The sequence below is a fragment of the Lathyrus oleraceus genome, chromosome 7, assembly GCF_024323335.1.
Source record: "Lathyrus oleraceus cultivar Zhongwan6 chromosome 7, CAAS_Psat_ZW6_1.0, whole genome shotgun sequence".
NCBI lineage: Eukaryota > Viridiplantae > Streptophyta > Magnoliopsida > Fabales > Fabaceae > Lathyrus > Lathyrus oleraceus.
In genome coordinates, this window is record NC_066585.1 from 522656485 (window position 1) to 522666564 (window position 10080).

The 10080-nt window shown below is 32.4% G+C and overlaps 1 protein-coding gene and 1 non-coding gene across 5 annotated transcripts; one reads left to right on the forward strand and one right to left on the reverse strand.

The window, feature by feature from the left end:
* The first annotated feature begins 190 nt into the window (after positions 1-190).
* Positions 191-297, forward strand: LOC127109398 (small nucleolar RNA R71). Its single transcript, XR_007796697.1, has one exon. It is a non-coding gene; the product is annotated as a small nucleolar RNA R71 (small nucleolar RNA).
* Positions 298-5748: 5451 nt separating this feature from the next.
* Positions 5749-9665, reverse strand: LOC127106415 (arginase 2, chloroplastic/mitochondrial). 4 transcript variants are annotated; one of them, XM_051043708.1, is made up of 8 exons: positions 8958-9665; positions 8808-8872; positions 7856-7994; positions 7279-7437; positions 7055-7188; positions 6751-6960; positions 6383-6493; positions 5749-6216 (listed from the first exon to the last, which is right to left on the reverse strand). In XM_051043708.1, exons 3-8 carry the CDS (start codon positions 7992-7994, stop codon positions 5950-5952), a joined length of 1020 nt encoding a protein of 339 aa, XP_050899665.1. In that variant the 5' UTR covers positions 8808-8872; positions 8958-9665; the 3' UTR covers positions 5749-5949. The 4 variants fall into 4 exon arrangements, with proteins under 4 accessions (XP_050899665.1, XP_050899666.1, XP_050899664.1 ...); XM_051043709.1 differs by having other exon boundaries at positions 7279-7441; positions 7860-7994; positions 8808-8866; positions 8958-9661; XM_051043707.1 differs by having other exon boundaries at positions 7279-7441; positions 7860-7994; positions 8958-9661.
* Between the last annotated feature and the right edge of the window lie 415 nt (positions 9666-10080).

The window sequence follows — 10080 nt, forward strand, 5'->3', positions numbered from 1 at the left end:
TGTTTGGGACTTTTCTACTGGAGTTATTTCACCTCCCCATTGGCAATGGTTTTGGGCCATATTTTCAATGAGTTGATAGGCTTTGTTGTATGGCTTGTCCATAAGTGCACCACCTGCGGCAGCGTCTACTGTTAGTCTTGTGTTATACATAATCCCATTGTAAAATGTGTGAATGATCACCCAGTCTTCGAGACCGTTATGTGGACATATCCGCATCATGTCTTTGTATCTCTCCCACGCGTCGTAGAGAGATTCTACATCTTTTTGTCGAAATCCGTTGATTTGAGCTCTCAGCATAGCAGTTTTGCTCGGCGGAAAATATCGGGATAAGAAAACGTTCTTAAGTTCTTCCGATGTTGTAACTGAGTTGGATGGAAAGGATTGCAACCAAGCCCAAGCTCTGTCTCTTAGTGAGAAAGGAAAGAGGCGTAGTCTTATCGCATCTTGAGATACACCATTCGCCTTTACAGTGTCTGCGTACTGCACAAACTTGGTCAGGTGTTCATTAGGGTCGTCCGTAGGATTTCCAGCAAATTGATGTTGTTGGACGGCTGATAATAATGAGGGTTTTAGCTCGAAATCGTTTCGATTGATAGCAGGGGCAATAATGTTGTTGTGAGGTTCTTGTTGGGACGGGGTAGCGTAGAATTTAAGAGGACGATTATGTGGTCCTTCTTCATCCATGGTTGGCTTTTCGTCTTGTTTAGTAGGAAAGAAGATATCAGGAATATCGTACCTTTGTTGGTACTCTAGTATTCGGCGTCTTATATATAAGAAACGCTCTAATTCTGCGATTGGTGGTGCTAAGTTATCGCCTTGTGAGCGAGTACTTGGCATACAATCAGGGGAAATAAGGGAAAGAAGATTAGTTTTTATTTTTACCTTAGTCTATACCGTGCAATGAAAGAATCACACTATTTGACTAAATCAGATCCCCGGCAACGGCGCCAAAAACTTGATACGGGTCGTGACTGTATATAGAATATAGTCAATCGGGTACTTGACTGCAAGTGCGCAGTCTAGTCGTTTTAGTTTTAAAAGATATCGAACCCACAGGGACCGATGGTCAAACTAATGCTACCGACGTTACTATGTTTAGCTAAGGGAATGATTTTTAGAAGTTTGGTTGCAGAAAATTAAATCTAAGGGAAGTTAAGTTTTAAGAAAGTATTAATAGGAGGAATCAGTATGCAAGACATTAATCGTCAGTGATTCAATAAGTCACCGGTGTATAATTTAAATACCAAATATCTTTCAGTAGAAAATACTTACTTAAAAGGATTTATCTCACACTCTCGTGATTGTTGATATGACCTATAGCTTTAAGTCAGAATGTACGCTCTCGCTGTCCCATTTGAAGTTAAAAATACTTTTTGAAAATATATAAGTTCTAATTGCTTTTAAAGTGCTCTCGCTGTTTTTAAAATCAATGCCTAGTTTTTACTATCCAGTTCAAGCCTCACGCTCTCGCAATTGCTGGTTCTCACCTTAGTTAATTTCCCACTCTCGTGGCAAAATCGTATTAAATAGCTTCTCACTTTTGTGACAAAGTTAATTAAATTTAAATTAAAAACCACAGCCGAAAAGATTGTTTGAGAAAAGGAGTTTTCACCGATTATTATTAAATCCCGTCTGATTAAATTGTTACATACCGATACCGGTAGTTTAGTCGGACATGTTAAATAGCGTAAACACATACGAGCATAAACAGATTAACAGTGCAGCAAACATAATTATAATAACAGAGCAATAATAATAATAATTGAATAAAAAAACTGGCAATTGGATTAACAGAGTACGTCGAATCTTGGAGTACTTGAGCAGTCCTCCACAGGTCGGTAGGATTCTGCTTCTTCGATACAATTGCTTACTAAATTAAATAAAGTGTAGTAGTTCCCCAGTTTAGGAAACTACTACTTTGGCTAACTGAAAAACGGAAAGGAAAGGGGAAAACGGAAATGCTAAACGGAATGGTAACTGACTTTCGGAAAGGTAAAACAAATGCTGCTGAAGGAAAATAACACTAAAAAGCTAAAATGTTGTAGAAAATATAAATTGTCGGGGGAGAGTAGACGTCCCCTTTTTTCCAACTTCTGTCCTTTTTATATCTCTTGGTAGGTCATGGCAGTCGAGGAAAATAAGGAATGACTCAGTTCATTGAGAAATCCACGGGAAAGTGGTTATGTTGCGAGAATATAGGCACGTTTTGCACGCTTCTGTTTACTGCTTCAAGGCGTGAATTCTGGCCATGTGACGCTCGTCATGGGCCTGTGACGGTCGTCACAGGCTGGGCGTGCCGATCGTCATGCGCCTTGTGACGGTCGTCACATCAGCAATTTCTGTGTTCTTCTGTTTTCTGCTTTTCTGATGCTTTCTCATATGTTTCTTCTTCTTTTTCTTTCTTTTCTACATTTTGCTCATTTATGCATGGAGATTGAAATACCTGCAAAAATAACTCGAATACTTGCGAAATAATTGGAATATAAACTAAAGTGGTATGATCTTTGAGTGTAAATCAAGGCAAATATATGATGTATTTTCACGGTATCAGTTTCTCCCAAAAAATTAGTGACCCTCTTCAATTCTCTTCGTACCAAAATTTAATGACGAAATTGAAAAGTAATTTAACATTTTAAAAAAAATACTTTTCATTACTTTCTACTTTTTAGTAGTTGTATAGATAGAAGGCAGTTATAATATTTTGTTTCTTTGATCATTGAGTTATATAAATAGATCTAACCAATCATGTTTTTATTAAGAAAATATATTTGGAATCTTCCCTAAATATTCCTATCTTAACAAAACAAAATTGTGTTATCTTTGGGATCAAATTTCCTGGATAAAATTTAACTCAGTTTTGTTTTCCCTTTGATTATGTTCTTTTGAGTTGTGTCATTTAAATTCTTAATTAAATTTATTCTTGATCACAACTTATATTGGTTAGAAAGGGTTAAAAAACAACTTTAAACACACTCTTCTTGGTGGATGAAAAGATATGAACACAAGTGATAAATAGTGAAAGAGAAAAGAAGAAAAGAAAAAGCCATTTTTATTAAAAAGAGGGGAAGGTACAAAGATTGACTTCCTTATGGATCAAAACATTTCAAATTGCATAAATCTTTTCCAAATTCCTCTGGAAAATAAACACAACATAGTCAAAGGGAAATTCATTAGCATCTGAATCATAGTCAGAGGGAGAATTTTGGATTTTCCTGAAGATGTCTCTTACTCTTCTTGGCCACGATGAGTTGCTCACCATAAATGCTCTTGTTGATGAATCATACATTGTTTTTGAACCTTCAACCTTTTTGGTGTGACACCTCAGTTTTCATGGAGCGTCCTTAGCAGTTGCATTATTAACTTCACTTGGTGTGTCGTCTTTGAAATTTTTAGGAAAACCACTCATTGTTTATGAATAAGAGTGTTAAGTTTGGATTGGATATGATCCTGCTTGTATCAAAACTCTTCTTTTATAGAGAGTATTGGTTAAAGTTAAATAAGTTTTGAATATTATGCCCCAATGGAAATTGGTGAGTAGTAAATTCATTATCTCCAAACATGTCTTTCCAGACTTGATTGCTCCATTTCTCTAAAATCCTAGAAGAAAGAACCTACTTTAACCATCTTTAGAACTGCAGGTGTTGTTTACTAACCGTTCCAATCAATTCTCAAATTAAACATGCTCTTAAACCATTTTTATCCTAATTCTAATTACATCCCAAACATGGTTCTTTTGATTTTCACTTATATGAAAATATTTTTCTTTAGTATCTTTTCTAATTCCTTATTATTTGTTGATGACAAAAGAGGGAGTAGATATAGAAAATATTTAAGCACTTGAAATATGATAATTATTATCTTGCTTAAATTCTGAAGAATTATATATGTGCTTTAAATTTTTATATTTAATTAACCTAGATAGAACATATGGGGAACTTACAAACCTAATCATATGGACTATTAGACTCAGGGGGGGCTTACAAACCTCGGATCTTGCAGTGAACTAGTTAATTAAATCATCAACCATTATTCTTAAATACTTTTATTTGTCATCATAAGAAAGGGGGAGATTGTTGGAACGAAATTGTTTTGTTCTAATTCCCTTGGGTTTTGATGATAAAAAAGTATTTAAATAATAATAGGGTATACTAATGTTTGTTCAAGTGTGCAAGACCATTAACTAAAACTCATTTTGAAACCAAGTACTTATTCTAACTCTGAACATCCAAAGAGAAACATGAAGATTATGTTCTGATTTTATTTATGACTATCTATTATCTGACTCTTAACCAGACAGTTCACTATGTGAAATAATTCCCTGGTTCAATATATAAGTATGATTTCGTCTAAATTTTGTTTCTTTAATCCTTGAGTTATATATATATATATATATATATATATATATATATATATATATATATATATATATAATATATATATATATATATATATATATATATATATATATATATATATATATATATAACCAATCATGTTTTATTAAGCTAAGATATTTGGAATTTTCCCTAAATATTCTTATCTTAACAAAAACAATTGTGTTATCTTTTCAATCAAATTTCCTGGATAAAATTTAATTCAATTTCGTTTTCCCTTTAATTATGTCCTTTTCAGTTGTGACTTAAATTCTTAATTGAATTTATTCTTGCTCACAACTTATTATTGGTTGGAAAGGGTTAAAAAACAACTTTAAACACGCTCTTCTTGGTGCATCAAAAGATATGGACACAAGTGATAAATAGTGAAGGAGAAAAGAAGAAAAGAAAAAGCCATTTTTATTTTTAAAAAAGGGGGAGATACAAAGACTGACTTCCTTATGAACAAAAAATTTAAAATTGCATAAATCTTCTCCAAATTCCTCTGGAAAATAAACACAGGAGATGAGGTAGTTGGACAAGTCAAAGGGAAATTCATCAACATCTGAACCATAGTCAGAGTGAGAGTCCAGGCTTTTCCTGAAGACGTCTCTTATTCTTCTTGTCCACTGATGAGTTGCTTGCCATAAATGCTCTTGTTGATGAATCAAACCTTGTTTTTGAACCTTTAGCCTTTTTGGTTTGACACCTCGGTTTTCTTGGAGCGTCTTTAGCAACTGCATCGTTAACTTCACTTGAAGTGTCGACTTTGGAATTTTTGGAAAAATCACTCATTGTTTAGGAAAAAGTGTGTTAAATTTGGATGGAATATGATCCTGCTTGTATCAAAACTCTACTTTTATAGAGAGTTTTGGTTAAAGTGAAATAAGTTTTGTTTCGCCAGTTTGGCAGTTCCTAAAAACTAAAAACCAAACCAAACCACCTTAATTTTTTGTTTTATCGATATAATCGGGGTTTTTATCCGCTTATGCCCCTAGTATCAGTTATATCTTGTGTTTTTTTTGTCTTATCAAGAAAGTTGTAAAGCTTGTTCTCATTCGTTATACTCCCTCCGTCCCAAAATAAATGTCATATTTACAAAAAAAAAAAATTTATTAGAAAATAATTGTCACTCATTGTTTCCGATGTAATTTTAACTTTTATCTTTCAATTGTATCCTCTAATAAATACTCTATATTTATTACTCTATTATTTTGTATTAATGATAATTTGAATACACCAATAATTAATATGATAATTTGATAAAATTACTTTTCTCTTTTATTTGTTTATTATATTTTCTTAATCATTATAAAAATATGAAATATGACATTTATTTTAAGACATGATGAAAAGATGAAAATCTACACAAACATTAAAAAGAAAACATTGACAAGTCTTTATTTAGTCATAAACTCAAAATAAGCAAATTAAAAACAAAGGCACAAACATTAATGTGCATTGACTTAGACTAGTTAAAGCCTAAAGCACAGTTACACACTAACTCTTTTATTAATATTTTAAATAAGACTTAATAAAAACTAAATCCCAAACAGTAGGAGAACCACTTAATTCATCATTTAGACATTTTTGCAGCCAACTCTCGAACCAACTTAGCAGCAACAAGTGAAGTCATTCTATTACTAACATCAAGTATTGGATTGAATTCAACAACATCTCCACCAACAATATTGCCTTTGAGATTCTGAAGAATGTTTAGAATATCTCTGAAAGAAAGACCTCCAGATTCAATGTGAGACACACCTGGAGCAAATCCTGGATCAAGAGAATCAACATCTATTGATACATATACACCTTTTACACCTTCACCCGTACCAAGTGTCTGCACAAATAAATTTATCAAGGTTTAATCCTTAACAATAACATTTATTTATATTTATGTATTAACGTAAAAAAAAATTGTAGATATTGTTGAGAAAAAGCAAGTGTGAGTTTAGAACACCACACACAAAGTGTGGGGAAGAGAAATAGAGAGAAGAGAAAGATACCAAATTCTCTAAATAGTCGCGATCTTTTGCAAAATTTCTCATTTCATGTGTCTCTACTCCATATTTTTCGATTTGTTGTCTTCCAGCATCATTTATTGATCGTATACCAACCTAGGATAAATAAATTAATGAGTTAGTAGAATGAAAAAACATACATATGCAATTTATTTTACAAATTAAAATATTAATTTTAAATTTTGGTTGAGATTGCAAATGGATCTCTCATTGTGGATGGTGCAAAATGGCTTTCAGCCATTACACCCGGAATACTGATTGAAAAGTATTTGAAGTACATGGTAAAAAGAAAGATAAAGTTTGATGTTAAGTATATAATATGATAATAGATGAATTAAGATTTTTAAAAATACCTGCACCAGTCGCTTGGCATATTTACCCTCCATGATTCGAGCAAAGGGTGAAGCATGTGAATAATAATTATTATCAAAGTTTTCATAGATATCTGGATGTGCATCAAAATGAAGAATATCAACAGGTCCTCCAAGCTTCTCAGAGATAGCTCTAACAACAGGAAATGTTATTGAGTGATCACCTCCCACAATTAAGGGACGCAATGGAGCCTACAAGAATAATAATCAATACAAAACCCATAAAAATAAAATAAATTTGTGTAATTAATACCATAAAAATGAAGAATAATATTAATAAGTATACATGATCCATCACTATCTTGACCGAGTCACTAACAAAGTTCATCAATCTATCTTCACTGATTCCTAAATTTCGCAAATCTTGGATAGGAATATCACCCACATCCGCAAACACACGTGGGTCAACTAAATTTTTGCCTGCAGGCAAAAAAAAGTGGTAATCTGAATTTAAATCTAAAAGCTTATATAATTAACTTCTAAGTTGAAACAACTAAGATATGTATATACCCTCTTCGGTTGTTGAGTTTGTGCTAGCATTCCAAATGGCCTCCCTAACGAGAGGAGGAGCAAATGTGGGACCTTCATGATATGATCCATTGTGTCCCAAAGGCACTCCAAGAATAGTTGAAGTTGCTATAGCACCGCCTAAAATACCATTCGCAGTTTCTCCCTAGACAAAATTAACCAATTTTTCAATTATATAATGGGTCGAAAATTAATTACGAAAAAATATTCCCTCTCCAATTCTCTCTCTACCAAAATTTAATGGCGAAATTAAAAAGAAATTTAACATTTAAAAAAAAAATTCATTACTTTCTACTTTATAGCAGTTGTATACATATAAGACAGTGATAATATTTTTATTTTAAATCACATTTATTAATGGATGATATTTAATATGGTTCAGTCCAAAATCAAATTTAAATATTTTTAATAAATTACATCCATCTCATTTTTTTATTTTTATAATTCTTAATTTACTAAAAATTACATCGGTCTGTTTTCTTACCATATTTAAAATGGAAGATTTAGTTGATTTCATAAAATTTTTTAATGACAAAAATAAGTAAGTTGAGGAAATAACTTGCCTTAAGCTTTGCTTTTTCTTTAAGAAATTTAAGTGACGCATTGATCACCTCATCTTGACCAGATTCTGTCAATTTAGTTACTCTTTCTTGAGCTTGGGCGAAACTGGAGCCTAATGGTGCTATACTTGAGATCATCTTTAGTAACAAAAGAACAAATAAAACATTAAGCATTTAATTTATATATAGAAGCGAGAGATATTACTATAATAATTTATTTTGTACCATTTTTTCAAAAGTCTATATTAAATTGAAAAATTATTTTTGCTTCAATATTAGTTAAAATAATAAAATATATAATGCTTTTACTTACTTTACAATTTGCTTTTCCTTGAAGAAGTGAAGGTAAAGCATCTATCACACGAGTTGTTTTCTCTCACTACAAGAAAAACTCCCCCCTGCCACATGATTATCACGTGGCAAAGGTGAAAATCACTTCACTAGTCAAAAATAGCGACGTGTTGATTCACGTCGCTGGAACGCGTGTGGCAACTTTTTGTGACGTGATAAACACGTCGCTAATTTGCCAAAGGCAAATCACGTCGCAACATTGTGAATTAACTTCCTTCTGCGCTTAAACTTTGCCACGTGATATTCATGACACAACTTTGCCACATGAATATCACGTCACAACATTTGAAAATGGATGGTATGTTGCCACATGAAATATTCTGTTTTTTTTAAAACTATTATATATTATACATTAAATATATAATACATTAGGGTATATGTTTTATAAACAAATTCTAAACAAATTCTAAATATATAATACATTAAATTTCTAAACAAATTCTATTTTAATACATAATGTGCACAAAAACAAAATCCAGTCCAAACAAATTCGGTTTTAATACATAATAAGTACAACACATAATCCAGTCCAAACTCAATACATTTAACTAATCTGAAAATAATTAAAAAAAAAATTAAATTTCACAATTTTGAATATACCTGGATGAAGACTTTGAATCTGTTTGCTCCAAATTCTTGAATGAATAATTCACTCTTAGCTATTTCTTAAAAAAAAAATACAATAATTAAAATAAAATTCATATATATTAAACAGAAATGGGTTTAAGTTGAAATAATAAAAGTATTTACCTTTAAATTTCCAATTTCACAATGGATCTGAAGCTTGAAGGAGAGAAATGGGTTGAAGGGGAAAATGGGTCGGTGGAAGGGAAGAGGAAACGAAGAAGAAGAAGAATGAAACGGTGAAGGGAAGAGGGAGAGAAGAGGGAAGGTAAAGGAAAGGTTCCCACGTGGTAAACACGTCGCTATTTGCGACGTGATTTACACGCCACAAACCATTCAACGGTCATCTGTACCCACATGCTTGTCACGTCGCTATTTGCGACGTGATTTACACGCCACAAACCATTCAACGGTCATCTGTACCCACATGCTTGTCACGTCGCTATTTGCGACGTGATTTACACGCCACAAACCATTCAACGGTCATCTGTACCCACATGCTTGTCACGTCACTAGTTGCGACGTGAATTACATTTCACAAAACATTATTTGAATTTTAAATTTAAAATAGCGACGTGATCTGCATGTCACTACCAAATTTTAATTATTTTCATTTCCCCCCAACCTGAAAAGTTGTCATTCCATTTTTTTATTATATTTTACCTTTAGCCACGTGAAATTCACGTCGTAATTGGCATTTTTTGCCACGTGCATTTCACGTCACTAAATCACGTGGCTGCACAAAGTTATTCTTGTAGTGTCTAGTGTCTGCTTGAAGCCTCTGCATGCTACTATTGACATCATTTTCTGCATGAAAATAGTTAACATTTAATAGTTATTTTCTATTGTTAGAGAAAAAAATCCTGCAGAACAACATCTAGCTATCTTATCTTAGTACTACATACCAATTTCTCTTACAAAGAAAAATAGTTATAACTTCAATGAACAAACAAATGGAAAAACCTGCCTATTTATAATGGGAGATCACTTATTAGTGGCTAAAAGTTCAATGAATAATAACCTCTAGTTGCATAGAGGTGTCAGAGGATTTAAAGTTGTTGTTTTTTTTAGAGCAAATTCACGTAGAGATGATGAGATACTCTACATACGAATGATTTAATGAGTGAATTTGAATATTTTCTTTTAGAATAATAAGTGTGAGTAGTGTGGGGTAGTCTCACATTAGTTAGAAATATGGAGACTTGAACATTTATAAGTGGGAGAACTCACATACTTATCATCTTAAGAT